At 49.0% G+C, this 21,876-nt stretch overlaps 1 protein-coding gene across 1 annotated transcript in view; it reads left to right on the forward strand.

The window, feature by feature from the left end:
- Window positions 1–21,876, forward strand: part of CSF2RB (colony stimulating factor 2 receptor subunit beta) — a 94,255-nt gene that overhangs the window by 41,464 nt on the left and 30,915 nt on the right. The window contains exons 6-7 of the mRNA XM_069231350.1: window positions 8,016–8,187; window positions 8,840–8,975. Of these exons, the coding sequence (XP_069087451.1) occupies window positions 8,016–8,187; window positions 8,840–8,975 (308 nt within the window). The remainder of the gene's footprint in view (window positions 1–8,015; window positions 8,188–8,839; window positions 8,976–21,876) is intronic.

Here is a 21,876-nt window from a genome sequence, read left to right on the forward strand (position 1 = left end):
CCTTGATCTATGCAGTGCCTCCAATTTAGAGACAAAGGGAACGCTTGGCTTGCGAATGAGCCCGCCCCAGCCCAACAGGCTTTTCAGACATGCCAGGCTGCCTGTCCTAACTTTATCTCTACAGTGCCTTTATTCCAGAGACAGGATAAAACATAATAAAAACAATTGGCTAACTCTTTCCCAATCCAAAGACCTTTGCCAGGGTGTACCAGCCAGAGAAGTAAGTGAGTGACCATCCCGCATCTACCTTCTCAGTTCTGTCGTCCCTGACATGAAAGGCGAGTAACACGAAAGTGACCACAACACCAACCTATACCGCCCTTTCATAGTAACCATCTTTTCTGATGGATACAACTACCTGTGGATTCCTCACCTCATGAATACTCCCATGGCGCCAGCATTCGACAGAAATCTTCTTACCAGTCTCTGCACGTCGACGAGGACGTCACTGTCTCGCACGCGACGCCGTCTGACGTCATACAGGCAATAAGAGGTCCTCGACGACGTGCGGACGTCAGTTCCCTTTTTTCCGTGCATTCGAAACGGTTATCTTCGAGGGAGCAACTGTTACTCTTGCGGTTACAGTGTATATCTTGCTGCGTACTCTTTCTCTGTGGAAATAATGTCGCAGAGAAAGTCTGGATTTAAGCCTTGTCGTGAGTGTGGAGGCAAGATGTCGGTGACGGATCCTCATTCCGATTGCCTTTGGTGTTTGAGCTCCGACCACGACGTCTCGACTTGTGATTCGTGTCAGCACATGAATCCGAAGGCCATTAAAGAACGCGAGGCGAAGCTGTTTATGGCCAAGTCAAAGGAGAAGCATCACAAGAAAAAGTCTTCTCCAAGACATCGGCGTCATCGAGAATCCCGGCGCCGTAGAGAATCTCGGCGTCATTCAAGGGAGGCTCGTTCCAGGTCTCCGGATCGGCGCCGGAGGACATGGGAGGTCAGCCCCACGGTGACGCCGCATCCTTCGACGCCGTTGCTCTCTCCGACGTCTCCAACTTCGCCTGGACAGGCGTCGGTGATTGAGGTATTGGAGCCTCAGGTGTTTTCTCCGGCGCAGACGCCGAGGCCGGCGTCGGGGTCGCCTCCGAGTCAGGCACCCCAGTATCCGGCTTTTCCCACCCCTGGAGCCGATAGTTCCGCATTCTTGAATGCGATGTATGCCATCTTCCAACAGATGGCTCCAGGGGGTGCTCCGGCTGGGCCTTTGGCCTTTTCTTTGGGTGATCCTGCGCCTCTTCGGCCGGCACCCTTTATGCCCTTTCTCCCGTTTGGGAACGTGGGCTCGGCGCCAGTGTCGGCGCCGGTGGCCGCTCCGATGGCTTCGGAGGGATTGGCCCCAGGGATTTCCATCCCGTCGACGTCGAGATTTCGGCCTGTGACTCCGGTGGGTCCATCCGTTTCATCTGCTCTTCAGTCGGCGCCGAAGTTACCTGTGGCGCCGGATGCGGCGTCGGTGGCTTCGGAAGATCGGCGCCGATCTCCGACTTCAGCGGAGGTGTTGTCGACTCCGCGGATTGAGCAACGACTGCGTTCAAGGAGGCGTGCTCTCCAGGTACTAGAGGAGCAGGAGTACCAACGAGCCCTAGAGGAAGGAGAGCTAGAGGACTCGGGTGATGGGCTGCGTGGACTGGAGTCGGCCAGTGGGCTGGACACTTCCCCTGAGTGGGACCTTTCGTCCCCGGGGGAATATACCGAGGAAGCTGCTTCCTTTCATACAGTGGTACGGAAGGCAGCTAGTTTTTTGGACCTGCCTTTGCCGGTGGTGGAGGCGAAACAAAACCTTTTGACAGAGGTGTTGCATCCGGCCTCAGCCGCGGCGGAGCCTCTATTACCTTTTAATGACGCTCTGCTGGATCCGGTTTTAGAGGTGTGGAAGAAGCCGGCATCTTCCCCAGCAGTTCACAGAGCCGTGGCCAGGAGGTATCGGGCGGCTCAGACTGACCCTGGTTTTCTGTCTAGGCACCCTACGCCGGAGAGCTTGGTTGTGCAGGCCTCCTGTTCGTCCAAGTCAGCGCCTGGTTCTTTCCCGACGGTGCCTGGGGACAGAGACTCAAAAAAGCTAGAGGCGCAGTCGAAGAAGATTTTTTCGTCCTGCAGTCTGGCGTTAAAAGCCACTAATGCGACCTGTATCCTGGGGAGGTATATTCATGCTCTGATGGATGACATCTCCTCTTCGTTTACAGAGCTTCCCCAGGGTCTTTTGGATCTTGTCTCTGATGCCCAGGCTGCTGCGACCCAAATTATCCAGACGGGACTGGATACCACCGACTCGGTAGCCAGAGCAATGGGCACAACTGTGGTGGAAAGGAGACAGGCCTGGCTCCGTAACTCGGGCTTTTCGGCAGATGTACAGTCCACATTGTTGGATCTCCCGTTTGATGGGGACAAACTGTTTGGGGCTAAGGCTGATTCGGCCTTGGAACGTTTTAAGGAGAGCAGGGCCACGGCTAAGTCGTTGGGACTCCAAGCTCCTTCTTCCACGGCCTCTTCCAGATTCTTCAGGAGGTTTCGTGGATTTGGGCGTGGCTCTTCCTCCTCTTCCTTTCGGGGAAGATATCAGCAACCTGCCTCTTCCCATCCCTATAGATCTTTTAGGGGGAGGGGTAGGGTCCGCACCAGGGGAGCCTCTCAGCAGCACTCTGCCTCTTCCTCATCCTCTGGCGGGGTGCAGCAGGGGAAGCAGCCTTAGGCTTCCACCATTTCCCACTCACTCCTCTCCTGTAGGGGGAAGATTACAGCATTTTCTCACCAAATGGGAGACTGTTACGTCGGACACTTGGGTTCTCAGTGTTGTGGGAAAAGGCTACACCCTTCCCTTTCGGGAGTTTCCGCCCCTCATCCCGCCCCGCCCTTCGTATTGTTCACAAGAACACCTCCTGTTGCTAGAACAGGAGGTAGAAGTCCTCCTTTTAAAGGGCGCGGTGGAGTTGGTCCCGGAGCAGGAAAGGGGTCAAGGAGTTTACTCAAGGTATTTCCTGATTCCCAAGAAGGATGGTCGTTTGAGACCAATTCTGGACCTGAGGATCTTGAATTGGTTCCTCAAGCAGGAAAAGTTCAAGATGCTGACCCTAGCACAGGTGCTTTTGGCGTTGAACATGGAAGACTGGATGGTGTCTGTCGACTTGCAGGATGCTTACTTTCATATCCCGATACTCAAGTCACACAGGAAGTATCTCCGGTTTGTGGTGGGATCGCAACACTACCAGTTTGCGGTCCTTCCGTTTGGTCTTACTTCAGCACCTCGAGTCTTCACGAAGGTGATGTCGGTGGTTGCGGCAGAGCTCAGAAGGAAGGGGATAGCAGTATTCCCTTACTTGGACGATTGGTTGATCAAAGCCAAGTCCCCGGAGCTTGTGTTGCGTCATCTGCAGTCAACAACCCAGTTGTTGTTCGACCTGGGCTTTTCGGTGAACGAGCCCAAATCTCACCTGGAGCCCTCTCAGCGCCTCCTGTTCATAGGGGCAGTACTGGATACGACATTGGGTCGGGCCTTTCCTCCGCCTCAGCGGATTCAAGATATTCAGGATTTGGTTCCAATGTTTCGAAATGGAGCGGTAGTTCCAGTCCTCAAGGTCCTTCGTCTGCTCGGTCTTTTTGCCTCCTGCATTCTGTTGGTCACGCATGCTCGCTGGCACATGAGGGCTCTTCAGTGGTGCCTCCGAAGGCAGTGGTCTCAACACAGAGGGGATCTAGAGGGTACTGTCAAGATCTCCAGAGATGCTGCTGTGGATTTGAAGTGGTGGATTGCAAGCAACAATCTTTCACAAGGAAAACCGTTCCAGCAGTCGCCACCAGTGGCCACAGTCATAACGGATGCTTCCACTCTAGGGTGGGGAGCTCATCTGGGGGATCTGGAGATCAAAGGTCTTTGGTCTCCAGAGGAACAGATTTTTCACATCAATCTGTTAGAGTTACGGGCTGTACGTCTGGCTCTCAAGGCCTTCCTCCCTTCCCTTCGTGGTCAGTCGGTACAGGTCCTAACGGACAATACTACCACGATGTGGTACATAAACAAGCAGGGAGGAGTGGGGTCGTACCTTCTCTGCAGAGAAGCTCTTCGACTATGGTCCTGGGCAAAGGACCATCGGATTTGCTTGATAGCAAACCATCTGGCCGGAGTCTTGAACGTGCGTGCGGACAGTCTCAGTCGCCACTTCTCGGCAGACCACGAGTGGCGTCTCCATCCAGATCAAGTCCGTTTAATCTTCCAGAAGTGGGGGTTTCCTCGGGTAGATCTGTTCGCCACTCGAGAGAACGCGCATTGTCCGTTGTTCTGCAGCCTTCAGTATCCGATGCAGGAAGCGTTGGGGGACGCGTTTCAAATGACCTGGTGCGGCCAGTTGCTTTACGCGTTTCCTCCCATACCCTTGATTCCTCGAGTATTGAGGAAGATTCGCCAAGACCGGGCTCTAGTAATCTTAATAGCTCCGGATTGGCCAAGGAGGGTGTGGTACTCCGACCTTCTCCAACTCTCAACGTGCCCGCCGCTCCGTCTCCCTTTCAGGGCAGACCTCCTCTCGCAGTCGCAGGGGCAGGTTCTACACCCCAAACTCCAGAGTGTGCACCTACATGCCTGGAGATTGAACGGGGCAACCTGAGTTCCTTCTCTCTCCCGCCTGAGGTAGTGGATGTTATATTAGCGGCCAGGCGACACTCCACTAAATCTATCTACGCTAATAGGTGGTCTAAATTTGTTGCGTGGTGTGGAGAGAGGCAGATTGATCCTTTACATGCTCATCTATCGGACGTTTTGTCTTTTGCTCTATCTCTGGCGCAGAAAGGTTGTGCAGTGGCTACCATTAAAGGTTATTTATCGGCCTTGTCAGCCTTCATATGTCTTCCAGACCAACCATCTTTATTTAAATCCCCTATTGTTATCAGATTCTTGAAAGGTCTTCTAAATCAATATCCTCCAAAGCCATTCGTTATGCCGCAATGGGATTTGTCCTTAGTCCTGACTTTCCTTATGGGGTCCCCTTTTGAACCTATGCATTCTTGCCCCTTGAGGTATTTGGTTTTAGAAACAGTCTTCCTGATAGCTATAACATCAGCAAGGAGAGTGAGTGAGTTGCAGGCCTTATCAGTAAAACCCCCTTATACAACTTTTTATGGGGATAAGGTGGTGTTGAGGACCAAGGCTGCTTTCCTCCCGAAGGTTGTTTCACCCTTCCATTTGGCTCAGGCAATTACTTTGTCCACGTTCTATCCTCCGCCTCATCCTTCCAAAGAGGAAGAAAGACTGCACCGTCTGGACCCAAAGAGAGCGTTGAGCTTCTTTATCGATAGAACAAGGGATTTCAGGCTGGAGGATCAGCTGTTTATTGGATACGTGGGCAAGAGGAGAGGAAAGGCAGTCCACAAGAGAACACTATCCAGGTGGGTTGTTCTTTGCATTAAAATATGTTACTCTTTGGCAAAGAAGGATCCTCCTGAGGGCATTAGAGCTCATTCCACCAGAGCTAAGTCGGCCACTTCGGCCTTAGCCAGAGGTGTTCCTGTGGTCGACATCTGCAAGGCCGCAACTTGGTCGTCCCTTCACACTTTTGCAAAACATTACTGTTTAGATTCTGAGGTTAGAAGGGACGGCCATTTTGCACGGTCAGTGCTGCAGGATTTCTTGGTTTGACCATTTAGGCACCCACCGCCGGGCGTGGTACTGCTTTGGGACTCTATTCATGAGGTGAGGAATCCACAGGTAGTTGTATCCATCAGAAGAACGAGTTACTTACCTTCGGTAACGACTTTTCTGGTGGATACATTAGCTACCTGTGGATTCCTCACGGTCCCACCCGCCTCCCCGTTGCCTTTATGGTCTTGCCAAGTAATCCTTGAGTGCGCTCCTCTTGATCTTTGAGGGTGCAATAGATGTATATATATAATATATTTATATATATATAGGTATATGTGTATATATCTTTATGTATATACTTGGTATGTGTATATACAGGGAGTGCAGAATTATTAGGCAAATGAGTATTTTGACCACATCATCCTCTTTATGCATGTTGTCTTACTCCAAGCTGTATAGGCTCGAAAGCCTACTACCAATTAAGCATATTAGGTGATGTGCATCTCTGTAATGAGAAGGGGTGTGGTCTAATGACATCAACACCCTATATCAGGTGTGCATAATTATTAGGCAACTTCCTTTCCTTTGGCAAAATGGGTCAAAAGAAGGACTTGACAGGCTCAGAAAAGTCAAAAATAGTGAGATATCTTGCAGAGGGATGCAGCACTCTTAAAATTGCAAAGCTTCTGAAGCGTGATCATCGAACAATCAAGCGTTTCATTCAAAATAGTCAACAGGGTCGCAAGAAGCGTGTGGAAAAACCAAGGCGCAAAATAACTGCCCATGAACTGAGAAAAGCCAAGCGTGCAGCTGCCACGATGCCACTTGCCACCAGTTTGGCCATATTTCAGAGCTGCAACATCACTGGAGTGCCCAAAAGCACAAGGTGTGCAATACTCAGAGACATGGCCAAGGTAAGAAAGGCTGAAAGACGACCACCACTGAACAAGACACACAAGCTGAAACGTCAAGACTGGGCCAAGAAATATCTCAAGACTGATTTTTCTAAGGTTTTATGGACTGATGAAATGAGAGTGAGTCTTGATGGGCCAGATGGATGGGCCCGTGGCTGGATTGGTAAAGGGCAGAGAGCTCCAGTCCGACTCAGACGCCAGCAAGGTGGAGGTGGAGTACTGGTTTGGGCTGGTATCATCAAAGATGAGCTTGTGGGGCCTTTTCGGGTTGAGGATGGAGTCAAGCTCAACTCCCAGTCCTACTGCCAGTTCCTGGAAGACACCTTCTTCAAGCAGTGGTACAGGAAGAAGTCTGCATCCTTCAAGAAAAACATGATTTTCATGCAGGACAATGCTCCATCACACGCGTCCAAGTACTCCACAGCGTGGCTGGCAAGAAAGGGTATAAAAGAAGGAAATCTAATGACATGGCCTCCTTGTTCACCTGATCTGAACCCCATTGAGAACCTGTGGTCCATCATCAAATGTGAGATTTACAAGGAGGGAGAACAGTACACCTCTCTGAACAGTGTCTGGGAGGCTGTGGTTGCTGCTGCACGCAATGTTGATGGTGAACAGATCAAAAAACTGACAGCATCCATGGATGGCAGGCTTTTGAGTGTCCTTGCAAAGAAAGGTGGCTATATTGGTCACTGATTTGTTTTTGTTTTGTTTTTGAATGTCAGAAATGTATGTTTGTGAATGTTGAGATGTTATATTGGTTTCACTGGTAATAATAAATAATTGAAATGGGTATATATTTTTTTTTGTTAAGTTGCCTAATAATTATGCACAGTAATAGTCACCTGCACACACAGATATCCCCCTAACATAGCTAAAACTAAAAACAAACTAAAAACTACTTCCAAAAATATTCAGCTTTGATATTAATGAGTTTTTTGGGTTCATTGAGAACATGGTTGTTGTTCAATAATAAAATTAATCCTCAAAAATACAACTTGCCTAATAATTCTGCACTCCCTGTATTTTAAAAGAGAGAGTTTTATATATATATATATATATATATATATATATATATATATATATATATATGTACATAAAAAGATTTACAGTTATTCATACAATGTGGTGTATTTTTACAATATAATGGATGTTGCTTTGTTCTTTCATTGCATTGCCTGGTTGTTCTCATGCACGTAAAAAATGATTGGTACTGACGTCCGCACGTCGTCGAGGACCTCTTATTGCCTGTATGATGTCAGACGGCGTCGCGTGCGAGACAGTGACGTCCTCGTCGACGTGCAGAGACTGGTAAGAAGATTTCCGTCGAATGCTGGCGCCATGGGAGTATTCATGAGGTGAGGAATCCACAGGTAGCTAATGTATCCACCAGAAAAGTCGTTACCGAAGGTAAGTAACTCGTTCTTCTATAACCCTGGTTTTTACCCACAGAATCGGACCACCTTTGCCACACTCTTTGCTGGAAGAGTTCTATCTTGTTTGTCTTGTTTTTCTGATTGCAGGTTTCCCGCACACTGCCGGTTTCCAGTGGCACTAGCTGTACCCTAGGGAGCAGGCAGCTAGTGCCTGGAAGCACCTATGTAGCTAGGGTCCGTACCCGCCTTCCAAAAGGTGCCAGCATCAGCCATATCTGGAGTGAATGGAGCACGGTGCTCTCATGGACAGTGCCCGAAGGTAAAGTACACCTTATGAAATGGATATAGCCTGTTGCCTCTGTGGGTGGAAGGTTAAGTGGGTTGGCATAGGGGTACAGTCTGTTGATGCTACAGTGAAATGGCTAAATGATTGGCACAGGGGTACAGAGTATGTTGCCTCTATGGCTGGATGGATAAGGGGACTGCCAAAGGGAGACTGCCACCTCTATAGAAGAATGGCTCAAAGAGTGCCACAGGCATACAGGGCATGCCACTTACAGGACAGAATGGCATAGAGAATTGCCACAGAGAACATACCCTGTCGCCTGAAGGGATTTGTGGCCCTGGGAGTTGTCACCGGCTGGAGGAGCCTGTCATCCTAAGGGATGGTTAGTTTTGGGCACTGACACAGAGATACACAGCACAGCAAATCCAACCCGCAATTCTAGCACAGAGAAACTGAGCAAGTCATATCCAGGGTGCAATAAGCTTGGTGGAGTTAATTGAAAATCTACACCCAATGGGAATTTATATTTGTAAATAACAGATGTACCAACCTCTCCTCGATAGTTGGCACGGCATTAGTGTCTGCAGTCTCCGTGTCTGCGATAAGGCTCAGCGGACTGCGGAAGAGGTAAAGCCTGCCACTGCTGAGACTGTCTCTTGGTGTCTTTTGCTCTCTCTCTCGCCAGGAACGGCAGCTGCCCCCAAGAACCTGCAATGCTTCTTCGACGCCACCAACAGGATGAGGTGCACCTGGGAAGTGAGGGCGGAGGTGACCGAGTCTGTCTCATTCATCCTGTACTACAGAGAAAGCTCACAGGCAAGGTAAGAGACAGTCTACATCTGCATGACATCCATCGCCCACCCAGATCGCTCCTAAGTGACGTAAGATACTGACATGACATAGCCTGCAGCTCTCATGTGCTCCATGGAATTCTCTGGGCTTCACAGCACTGTAATGTAAAGCAATAAACTGAGTTTAGCACAAAATTAAATGTTTAAGGATTCTTGGGAGAGTGGCATGTCTGGCAAAAGAAAAATATAGATTGTCTCAAAATACAGGTGTTATGTAGATTACCCTAACTTTGCAAAGGTAGAGCACAAGTATTTTTTTAAATTTTCCATAGATGTCCAGTTTATCACTTTATGGACCTCTTTACAAGTGGGCTGGTATTCTCAATTGGATCGAAAACCTCTCTGGCGCCGTGCTTCAGGACACAGGCCCACATGCTTAAAGCAGGTGGAACATCCGACCAGAAAAGGCCTAGTAAACAGTAAAACATGCAGCTAAGAGTATGATATTACTGCATCCTGCACGTTATTCCGCATTCCAGCCCAGAAACTTGTATTGCCCTACAAATGATGAGGTAATTCTTCCCAGTAACAGTAGTACTGGTTGTGCCATCACAACACCATTGTTACTGCGGGAATTCAGCTTTCTTAAACGTCCTGGCTCTAATCTCCACCCTTAAGGCAGTGTGAGGAACTGGCGTTATTCGGCTCCCTCCAGAGACTTGATGGTGATCCACTGCTAAAACAGCACATTCTGATGGATACAACTACCTGTGGATTCCTCACCTCATGAATACTCCCATGGCGCCAGCATTCTACGGAAATCTTCTTACTAGTCTCTGCACGTCGACGAGGACGTCACTGTCTCGCACGCGACGCCGTCTGACGTCATACAGGCAATAAGAGGTCCTCGACGACGTGCGGACGTCAGTTCCCTTTTTTCCGTGCATTCGAAACGGTTATCTTCGAGGGAGCAACTGTTACTCTTGCGGTTACAGTGTATATCTTGCTGCGTACTCTTTCTCTGTGGAAATAATGTCGCAGAGAAAGTCTGGATTTAAGCCTTGTCGTGAGTGTGGAGGCAAGATGTCGGTGACGGATCCTCATTCCGATTGCCTTTGGTGTTTGAGCTCCGACCACGACGTCTCGACTTGTGATTCATGTCAGCACATGAATCCGAAGGCCCTTAAAGAACGTGAGGCGAAGCTGTTTATGGCCAAGTCAAAGGAGAAGCATCACAAGAAGTCTTCTCCAAAACATCGGCGTCATCGAGACTCCCGGCGCCGTAGAGAATCTCGGCGTCATTCAAGGGAGGCTCGTTCCAGGTCTCCGGATCGGCGCCGAAAGACATGGGAGGTCAGCCCCACGGTGACGCCGCATCCTTCGACGCCGTTGCCCTCTCCGGCGTCACCAACTTCGCCTGGACAGGCGTCGGTGATTGAGGTATTGGAGCCTCAAGTGTTTTCTCCGGCGCAGACGCCGAGGCCGGAGTCGGGGTCGCCTCCGAGACAGGCACCCCAGTATCCGGCTTTTCCCACCCCTGGAGCCGATAGTTCCGCATTCTTGAATGCGATGTATGCCATCTTCCAACAGATGGCTCCAGGGGGTGCTCCGGCTGGGCCTTTGGCCTTTTCTTTGGGTGATCCTGCGCCTCTTCGGCCGGCACCCTTTATGCCCTTTCTCCCGTTTGGGAACGTGGGCTCGGCGCCAGTGTCGGCGCCGGTGGCCGCTCCGGTGGCTTCGGAGGGATTGGCCCCAGGGATTTCCATCCCGTCGACGTCGAGATTTCGGCCTGTGACTCCGGTGGGTCCATCTGTTTCAGCTGCTCTTCAGTCGGCGCCGAAGTTACCCGTGGCGCCGGATGCGGCGTCGGTGGCTTCGGAAGATCGGCGCCGATCTCCGACTTCGGCGGAGGCATTGTCGACTCCGCGGATTGAGCAACGACTGCATTCAAGGAGGCGTGCTCTCCGGGTACTAGAAGAGCAGGAGTACCAACGAGCCCTAGAGGAAGGAGAGCTAGAGGACTCGGGTGATGGGCTGCGTGGACTGGAGTCGGCCAGTGGGCTGGACACTTCCCCTGAGTGGGACCTTTCGTCCCCGGGGGAATATACTGAGGAAGCTGCTTCCTTTCATACAGTGGTACGGAAGGCAGCTAGTTTTTTGGACCTGCCTTTGCCGGTGGTGGAGGCAAAACAAAACCTTTTGACGGAGGTGTTGCATCCGGCCTCAGCCGCGGCGGAGCCTCTGTTACCTTTTAATGACGCTCTGCTGGATCCGGTTTTAGAGGTGTGGAAGAGGCCGGCATCTTCCCCAGCAGTTCACAGAGCCGTGGCCAGGAGGTATCGGACGGCTCCAACTGATCCTGGTTTCCTATCTAGGCACCCTACGCCGGAGAGCTTGGTAGTGCAGGCCTCCTGTTCGTCCAAGTCAGCGCCTGGTTCTTTCCCGACGGTGCCTGGGGACAGAGACTCAAAAAAGCTAGAGGCGCAGTCGAAGAAGATTTTTTCGTCCTGCAGTCTGGCGTTAAAGGCCACTAATGCGACCTGTATCCTGGGGAGGTATATTCATGCTCTGATGGATGACATCTCCTCTTCGTTTACAGAGCTTCCCCAGGGTCTTTTGGATCTTGTCTCTGATGCCCAGGCTGCTGCGACCCAAATTATCCAGACGGGACTGGATACCACCGACTCGGTAGCCAGAGCAATGGGCACAACTGTGGTGGAAAGGAGACAGGCCTGGCTCCGTAACTCGGGCTTTTCGGCAGATGTACAGTCCACATTGTTGGATCTCCCGTTTGATGGGGACAAACTGTTTGGGGCTAAGGCTGATTCGGCCTTGGAACGTTTTAAGGAGAGCAGGGCCACGGCTAAGTCGTTGGGACTCCAAGCTCCTTCTTCCACGGCCTCTTCCAGATTCTTCAGGAGGTTTCGTGGATTTGGGCGTGGCTCTTCCTCCTCTTCCTTTCGGGGAAGATATCAGCAACCTGCCTCTTCCCACCCCTATAGATCTTTTAGGGGGAGGGGTAGGGTCCGCACCAGGGGAGCCTCTCAGCAGCACTCTGCCTCTTCCTCATCCTCTGGCGGGGTGCAGCAGGGGAAGCAGCCTTAGGCTTCCACCATTTCCCACTCACTCCTCTCCTGTAGGGGGAAGATTACAGCATTTTCTCACCAAATGGGAGACTGTTACGTCGGACACTTGGGTTCTCAGTGTTGTGGGAAAAGGCTACACCCTTCCCTTTCGGGAGTTTCCGCCCCTCATCCCGCCCCGCCCTTCGTATTGTTCACAAGAACACCTGTTGCTAGAACAGGAGGTAGAAGACCTCCTTTTAAAGGGCACGGTGGAGTTGGTCCCGGAGCAGGAAAGGGGTCAAGGAGTTTACTCAAGGTATTTCCTGATTCCCAAGAAGGATGGTCGTTTGAGACCAATTCTGGACCTGAGGATCTTGAATTGGTTCCTCAAGCAGGAAAAGTTCAAGATGCTGACCCTAGCACAGGTGCTTTTGGCGTTGAACATGGAAGACTGGATGGTGTCTGTCGACTTGCAGGATGCTTACTTTCATATCCCGATACTCAAGTCACACAGGAAGTATCTCCGGTTTGTGGTGGGATCGCAACACTACCAGTTTGCGGTCCTTCCGTTTGGTCTTACTTCAGCACCTCGAGTCTTCACGAAGGTGATGTCGGTGGTTGCGGCAGAGCTCAGAAGGAAGGGGATAGCAGTATTCCCTTACTTGGACGATTGGTTGATCAAAGCCAAGTCCCCGGAGCTTGTGTTGCGTCATCTGCAGTCAACAACCCAGTTGTTGTTCGACCTGGGCTTTTCGGTGAACGAGCCCAAATCTCACCTGGAGCCCTCTCAGCGCCTCCTGTTCATAGGGGCAGTACTGGATACGACATTGGGTCGGGCCTTTCCTCCGCCTCAGCGGATTCAAGATATTCAGGATTTGGTTCCAATGTTTCGAAATGGAGCGGTAGTTCCAGTCCTCAAGGTCCTTCGTCTGCTCGGTCTTTTTGCCTCCTGCATTCTGTTGGTCACGCATGCTCGCTGGCACATGAGGGCTCTTCAGTGGTGCCTCCGAAGGCAGTGGTCTCAACACAGAGGGGATCTAGAGGGTACTGTCAAGATCTCCAGAGATGCTGCTGTGGATTTGAAGTGGTGGATTGCAAGCAACAATCTTTCACAAGGAAAGCCGTTCCAGCAGTCGCCACCAGTGGCCACAGTCATAACGGATGCTTCCACTCTAGGGTGGGGAGCTCATCTGGGGGATCTGGAGATCAAAGGTCTTTGGTCTCCAGAGGAACAGATTTTTCACATCAATCTGTTAGAGTTACGGGCTGTACGTCTGGCTCTCAAGGCCTTCCTCCCTTCCCTTCGTGGTCAGTCGGTACAGGTCCTAACAGACAATACTACCACGATGTGGTACATAAACAAGCAGGGAGGAGTGGGGTCGTACCTTCTCTGCAGAGAAGCTCTTCGACTATGGTCCTGGGCAAAGGACCATCGGATTTGCTTGATAGCAAACCATCTGGCCGGAGTCTTGAACGTGCGTGCGGACAGTCTCAGTCGCCACTTCTCGGCAGACCACGAGTGGCGTCTCCATCCAGATCAAGTCCGTTTAATCTTCCAGAAGTGGGGGTTTCCTCGGGTAGATCTGTTCGCCACTCGAGAGAACGCGCATTGTCCGTTGTTCTGCAGCCTTCAGTATCCGATGCAGGAAGCGTTGGGGGACGCGTTTCAAATGACCTGGTGCGGCCAGTTGCTTTACGCGTTTCCTCCCATACCCTTGATTCCTCGAGTATTGAGGAAGATTCACCAAGACCGGGCTCTAGTAATCTTAATAGCTCCGGATTGGCCAAGGAGGGTGTGGTACTCCGACCTTCTCCAACTCTCAACGTGCCCGCCGCTCCGTCTCCCTTTCAGGGCAGACCTCCTCTCACAGTCGCAGGGGCAGGTTCTACACCCCAACCTCCAGAGTCTGCACCTACATGCCTGGAGATTGAACGGGGCAACCTGAGTTCCTTCTCTCTCCCGCCTGAGGTAGTGGATGTTATATTAGCGGCCAGGCGACACTCCACTAAATCTATCTACGCTAATAGGTGGTCTAAATTTGTTGCGTGGTGTGGAGAGAGGCAGATTGATCCTTTACATGCTCATCTATCGGACGTTTTGTCTTTTGCTCTATCTCTGGCGCAGAAAGGTTGTGCAGTGGCTACCATTAAAGGTTATTTATCGGCCTTGTCAGCCTTCATATGTCTTCCAGACCAACCATCTTTATTTAAATCCCCTATTGTTAGCAGATTCTTGAAAGGTCTTCTAAATCAATATCCTCCAAAGCCATTCGTTATGCCGCAATGGGATTTGTCCTTAGTCCTGACTTTCCTTATGGGGTCCCCTTTTGAACCTATGCATTCTTGCCCCTTGAGGTATTTGGTTTTAAAAACAGTCTTCCTGATAGCTATAACATCAGCAAGGAGAGTGAGTGAGTTGCAGGCCTTATCAGTAAAACCCCCTTATACAACTTTTTATGGGGATAAGGTGGTGTTGAGGACCAAGGCTGCTTTCCTCCCGAAGGTTGTTTCACCCTTCCATTTGGCTCAGGCCATTACTTTGTCCACGTTCTATCCTCCGCCTCATCCTTCCAAAGAGGAAGAAAGACTGCACCGTCTGGACCCAAAGAGAGCGTTGAGCTTCTTTATCGATAGAACAAAGGATTTCAGGCTGGAGGATCAGCTGTTTATTGGATACGTGGGCAAGAGGAGAGGAAAGGCAGTCCACAAGAGAACACTATCCAGGTGGGTTGTTCTTTGCATTAAAATATGTTACTCTTTGGCAAAGAAGGATCCTCCTGAGGGCATTAGAGCTCATTCCACCAGAGCTAAGTCGGCCACTTCGGCCTTAGCCAGAGGTGTTCCTGTGGTCGACATCTGCAAGGCCGCAACTTGGTCGTCCCTTCACACTTTTGCAAAACATTACTGTTTAGATTCTGAGGTTAGAAGGGACGGCCATTTTGCACGGTCAGTGCTGCAGGATTTCTTGGTTTGACCATTTAGGCACCCACCGCCGGGCGTGGTACTGCTTTGGGACTCTATTCATGAGGTGAGGAATCCACAGGCAGTTGTATCCATCAGAAGAACGAGTTACTTACCTTCGGTAACGACTTTTCTGGTGGATACATTAGCTACCTGTGGATTCCTCACGGTCCCACCCGCCTCCCCGTTGCCTTTATGGTCTTGCCAAGTAATCCTTGAGTGTGCTCCTCTTGGTCTTTGAGGGTGCAATAGATGTATATATATAATATATTTATATATATATAGGTATATGTGTATATATCTTTATGTATATACTTGGTGTGTGTATATATTTTAAAAGAGAGAGTTTTATATATATATATATATATATATATATATGTACATAAAAAGATTTACAGTTATTCATACAATGTGGTGTATTTTTACAATATAATGGATGTTGCTTTGTTCTTTCATTGCATTGCCTGGTTGTTCTCATGCACGTAAAAAATGATTGGTACTGACGTCCGCACGTCGTCGAGGACCTCTTATTGCCTGTATGACGTCAGACGGCGTCGCGTGCGAGACAGTGACGTCCTCGTCGACGTGCAGAGACTAGTAAGAAGATTTCCGTAGAATGCTGGCGCCATGGGAGTATTCATGAGGTGAGGAATCCACAGGTAGCTAATGTATCCACCAGAAAAGTCGTTACCGAAGGTAAGTAACTCGTTCTTTAATGCCGAAAACACATAGATACGTTGGTTTTACTACCTAATTTTTATAATAACTAAAGCCAAACAACACGCACATGAACATCCAACGTGCAAGTGAAGTCTGCTCACCTCGAGTGAAGTCCAAGTACACTAGGAGTTCTGATTCTTGAAAGGCCACTTTGAGAACCTATTTGCAGCACCACAAGTCAGGCTGGTTACCTTTTAGGTCTCGCCTACAGCCACTGCAAGATGCCAGGTTGCGAATGACCTATTGTGAATTTACAGTGGGCTCCCAGTCCGTCCACTGCTTACCATTGGTTGGCTCTATTGTTGCTTTTATTTGCTTGCTTCTTATTTCATGGCTTTCATTGTCCTTTTAGGGTTGAGCGCAAAGTTCTCTATCCCCGTTGTAATCTCTCTATGAGCTTATAACCATGCCACCGCACACCCATGAGTTTGGTTGGTTTGTGGGCTTGCCTTTTAAAATTTGCTTGCTTTCATTGGTGGAAAGCATGCATACGTCATGCCTTTTCCGGTGTTTAGCCCTCCTTGAGCGCACCGGCCAACTACTGAAAACATACAAGGCTTTGTGTTTCCTGTATGGATTCTGGACTACTTGTTTCTATTTATTTCCTACGCAACGTAATCTTGCTGGGCAGTTGTCAAGCGCTTTGCATCACATTGACCCTGTTACATGGAAAATTGCATTTTTGCCGATAATACGTTTGATTGCGAGCAAACTTCTGTTTTACTCTTTTATTTTCAAATTATGTGCAAGAAATGTCCAGTTCGGAATTTACAACGCAAATAGCTCTTACTCGAGCAAACGTGTGATCCACTGCATTGCAAATGCTTGTTGGGTTTGTCCTTTCCCTGGAGCATAATCATCTTACCATACTTTCACTTGGGTGACTTATATCCTTCCAATACTCACCGTTAGTGGACCTTTTCTTTTTTTAAGTTAGGCACTCTATGAGTCCAATTATCATTAAGCTCTCTCTCTCTATGCTCTTCCCCCGCGCTCCGTATTGCTTTTTCAGTGGTGTACTTTTCCCCCTGCAAACCCCCATCCCTGCGCTCGTTGTTGCTAGCTCCGTGGGCAAAAAAACTGACATAAGGGGCCAGGATACAGGTATCCTGACCCCATAGGAGAGATGAAGGGGACCCTGAGGGACGCCTCATGGGGAAAAATTGCCTGGACAGCAGGAAAGCCCCTTCCATGTTAGCGGAGGAGCTTCCCCCGCTACAAAAAATGCCCCCCCAAAATGCCACCAGACCTACACTGTGTTTATTACCATTTTATTTTCCAGCGCCTGTCCTGAACCGAGTGTAAGGACGGGGTGGGGCAATTGCTGCCGAGTGGCAGCAGGGAGTTGTGCACTTGTTTAAAGTGCGCATGTCCCTTTGGCCGCCGTCTGCCAACAGCCAGCCTGTCATGGGCACTTTAAACTTCTCTAACCCAGCTGTCCTAAAACAGCTGCATTAGAGAGAGCACAGGCCAACAGCGTTCTTGTGAGCACTGAGAAAGGCCACTTCCACCAATCCTGATGCTGCTTTCATGCTGGACTAGCATGAAAGCAGCATCAGGATTGGTTAGTGGTGTTTCACATTACCACGTGTTGGAGTTTCCAGGAGCAAGAGGACGTTGTGAGGAAGACACTTGCAGGTAAGTGATTGTTTTTTAATTTTTTATTATTAATATTAATATTATTATTATTGTTCCCACACCCCGCCTTAAACATAAGCCAGCCGCCACTGCTGGACAGACCTTGAAAAACAGAGACTGTCCGGGCAAATCCAGGACATCTGCTTGCCCTAATACCATGTGATATTTGCTCCTCACCGGGTGACTGTGTGAACGGAGCCGATATTGTGTGACACATGGTAGCACTGTGTAAGTTGAAAGATCCACAGGTTCACTACTTAAGGGCTGCTGACCCGCATTTTCACAGTGCAGTCTTTGACGTCTCTTGTAATTGCTGTTTCTATTCCACCCCTGTCACTAGCCTCTCGCTCAGGCGGTATCAACAGTCTTCTGGGCAGAATATGGAGGAAGTTGTGGACTTTAACTGGTACCGCATGTTGTAGTTGTCAGTGTTTTGACAAGCAACAGTTCACCATACCTGCGAATGGAGATGCACACAGAGTATGTAGCGTCTGCACCTGCAACGGTGCACCAGTGCTCCCAATCCACAGGACCCTCTAACGCAATTGTATCTCTCGGCCACCACTAGGAGTTCGGTTTCCCACTCATATAAAATGATTGAGGAGCTAGTCCCTCTTGCAGCAAACGATCCTAGGGACCATTTGGGAGGTAGATCTGGGTGAGTCCATCTCTCAGAAAGTGTGGACACACTGCTGTACAAGGATAAGACAGTTTTCCTTTAATCAAAGACAAAAGCTTACACATTTTAATTTCTATCAGTCGTGCATTACACCCCACATCGACTCAGTCAGATGCACCTTGCATACTCTGAGCTGTACCTGATGCTACACTGATCCTACTGATTTTGTACACTTCACCTTGGCTTGCCCCCCTTTCAATCCTTTTGGACGGAGGTGTTTGACAGACTTAGCAAGATGCTAACTTTTAGACTCCCTTGTGTACCACTCACCATGATCCAGGGATTTGCTGCCAACATTCCCTGTGGTGTGAGAAAGCCTGCAGCCCTGCTAGTGTCACAGTTTCGGGTGGGTCTGATCAGGACTCTGGTTAGTACACCCCTTGAGGTCACAGAATATTCCAAAGAGGTAGTGTACTGGGGCAGAAGAGCAGCTAAAGGCATACACAGGAAAGGACAACTATGGACAGGCACAGGAAACAGGAAAGTAAAAGCAGAGCAACCTTACTGTGAACCAACAGGAAACGGATTACTAATGGACAAACACACTGGGGTTACCACTAAGGTTGTACCCAGGGTAGGGCTCAGAACCTCCCACAGCAACAGGGAATGTCAAGCCCTCTGTGCAGTTTGCTCTTATAGTCACCCGCAAGTCCCATAGAAAGGAGGCAGCAGAAGTGATTCTGTCTCTGGACCCTTAGAGCACAAACAAGGATAGTACTTACATACACAAGACAAGCTCTTGTGGGTCCAGCTGGAAACACAGTGGCAATTCCTGGAAAAATAGCAGTAGCACACTGTCACTGTTAGGCACGAAAGACAACGTATAACACTAGACACGGATCGGGCTAGAATTGCCTCCTAGAGACCAGGAGCCAACCCCAGTACAAAGGAGGACACTTATACACTGGTGAAGACTGATGGAACACTTACCAGACACAAATACCCAAGAAGAAACGGAAACAGAAGGAACAAACTAAGAGGCAGAGGCAAGAAATGGGAACAGACTCAGGCTGAAGCAGAGGCAGGAATAGGACTGGAAAACAGGGCACAAACCTCTGGCTGTAACAAACAGAGACAGGAATGGGAAACAGAGAGCAGGCTCTGGCTGGAACAAACAAGACCAGGGCTGGAAGATATGGAGTAGGAATAAGCAGTAAACAGGACTGGAAAACAGAGAGCAGGTTCAGGACTGAGAAACAGAGTAGGTTCTGGAAGAAACACTATAAGGCTAAGTATAAGGCTAAGAGATAAGGAGCAGACTCTGGCCTGAACAATCAGGAACAGGCCAGAGAAACAGGAAACAGGTTCAAGCTGAAACAGAACAGAAACAAAACTGGAACACCATCTGATAAGGGGTCTGTAACACAAAGGAATCAAACTCCAATGGACAATGAGGATCTTGAGGAAATGGCTGCTTATAAGCAGTTCCAAACTGCAGCAAACCCAGGTGGAATCACATGACTGAGCTGCACAGGAGAGGTCTCAGGTGTGTGTAGTTTCAGACACTTGCAAGTCCTGGAGGAGAGGATCCAGTGAAAAGGAGCAACTGGACTTCTCCCATAGAAAACAATGTATACCTGAATCCAGGCTTTCCTGACTACCAGGCTGTGCATTATGGGATTTGCAGATCTAGGGAGCAAATGTAATTCTACAAAAGCATACCATAGCGAAAAGAGAAACAAACGGGAGTCAGCAAGGGACTCTAGATAAGTGTTCAAGGTGATTCCCAGGCTACCGACAGTTCCTTTACAACACCCCCTAGAGATGGGACAACAGAGTCGTAACAGCTAGTGGACCTCGCTTGATGACGAGTGGTTGAGGCGTGGTTGAGTGGTGCCCTTCCTTCCTGGGTATCAGGACTGGTCGAAAGGCGCTATATTCTGTAATGAACAGGCAAGGGTGTATACATCACTGCAGGTTCCTTAACTGAGAGCTCTGAATATCTGAGGCCCCTTTTGAGATCATATGCTTCAACAGACAGAGACTCCAGAGCTGAAACTGCCTCTGTATGACCTGAGCGTGTCCCCGGAATGTACTTGATAAACCAGATGTCACCATATTGCTCACTTCATACTACCGCATCAAACAATCTGATGGTTCGTTTTTGATTTGCATATTGATATTTTATATTTGCAACACTGTTGCTTTTGCATTTATTCTGTCTCCTCTCTTTGTTTTTTCTGTTGTGGATTGTATTATTGTGCTTTTCACCGTGTGCACGTGATCGTAGTTGTAGGGAGAGGGGAGTAATAGTCTAAATAAAATGTACCTGCAGCAGGAAAATGAATGAAATTGCGTTCAAGAAAATGAGTAAAATCAGAGTTCGTTCAATTGCCACGCATTCTGTGACTGCAATGAAGGGTGTGAAGGAGAGTTACCAGCATGAGATTGGCACTTACATGCAAGCAGTGTACATGATGCCCCCCAAAGAAGTATTCCGAATGTGGTCTGTGTGCTGAGTTCTGACCAAAGATGGCCGGGTCAGACTTGGAACACGAACCCGACGCTGGTGAACCAACCCAATACACAGACCGCAGTACCAGTGCTATATGGATGCAACTGATTCCACTGCATAATGAGTAAGTGCCGCCCTCTTGCCCCTAGGAGCCTCCTCCGCAGTCACAGAGTGATTAACAGGGTCATTGAAAGAACTCCCACTTTCTGTTTACCTCATGTTTGGGACAACAGTCTCCATTTGTTCCCCACCGAAGGCACATGTCAGTGAGACCCTGGCTCTCCAATCACTCCTTATACCCTCCTTTCCCTACAACGACCACCAACTACAGATTTGCATATATACAATATGTATTCTTTCCTTTCTACTAGACAGAGGAAGTTGACACATTTGGAGGCAATAATAATCCCTTCCTGCCAGAAGCAACCTTGATACATGCAATACCACTCACGAGTCCCAGTTGTTTCCCCGCCTGGGGCTATTAAATACCTTATCCTGTCCATCCATTACTGGGTCTAGGATTTTTTATACTTCAATAATGGTCTCCCATTGTTTTGCCGGGACCCACGTGTGATGTGTTACAAAACTGTGACAACGTGACTTAGCTTTGTATGTATGACTGTTTAATTACTTATGCTTCTCTTTATACTTGTAATCACCCATAGCCTTGAAAAGGCCCCAGGCGTGTGTGCCATAAAGGTGCCAAATAAGTACAGGCTGTAAATCTACTATTAGATAGAACCCAGACTTATCAACTCAAGACTAAAATGAGTTCTTCCACTCTCCGGTGACTTTTCTTCTTTCAAAAAATTATGACAAACGTTGATTCATCTTAATGCTCTGCACCTTCACTTTTTAGATTAAAATGTTCTACTCTAAGGTGGAGGGGGCAATTGTCCATTTTTAGGTCGAGCATAACAGTGCGCAAGAGCTCCTTTTCCGACGTGTTGGTATGTATCTGGGCTTTTAACAACGCCCACCTCATGCCCATCACTATCACTCGTTTGTGGGCTTGCACTTCAGAAATCCTTTGATGACATTGGTGAATGGTTTACATTTGTCCCTCCTTGGGGAGGTTCTGTTACACTTTGGCTATCGCCCCTGTTATGTGGCTTATTGCACTTTTGCCGATAAGTTTGACTGCAAGCAAACTTCTTTTTCCTTTTGTGTGTCTCTTTACGCTGATGCTCATGGCGGCTGTGGCGCTATGAAGCGGCTCGCTTATGTGAAACTGTTTTACTTTAGATTTTCAGGTTATGTGGCAAAAAAAGTCCAGTTAGGAGTTTACAACACTAATAGCTCTAACTCAAGCAAATGTGAGACCGATTGCATTGCAAATGCTTGTTTAGAGTGTAGTTAGTACTGTCAGTTATATCCTTTAACATCACAAATAAATAGGAGTGATAGGGAGCA

This window comes from Pleurodeles waltl, chromosome 4_2, assembly GCF_031143425.1.
Source record: "Pleurodeles waltl isolate 20211129_DDA chromosome 4_2, aPleWal1.hap1.20221129, whole genome shotgun sequence".
NCBI classification, from domain to species: domain Eukaryota; kingdom Metazoa; phylum Chordata; class Amphibia; order Caudata; family Salamandridae; genus Pleurodeles; species Pleurodeles waltl.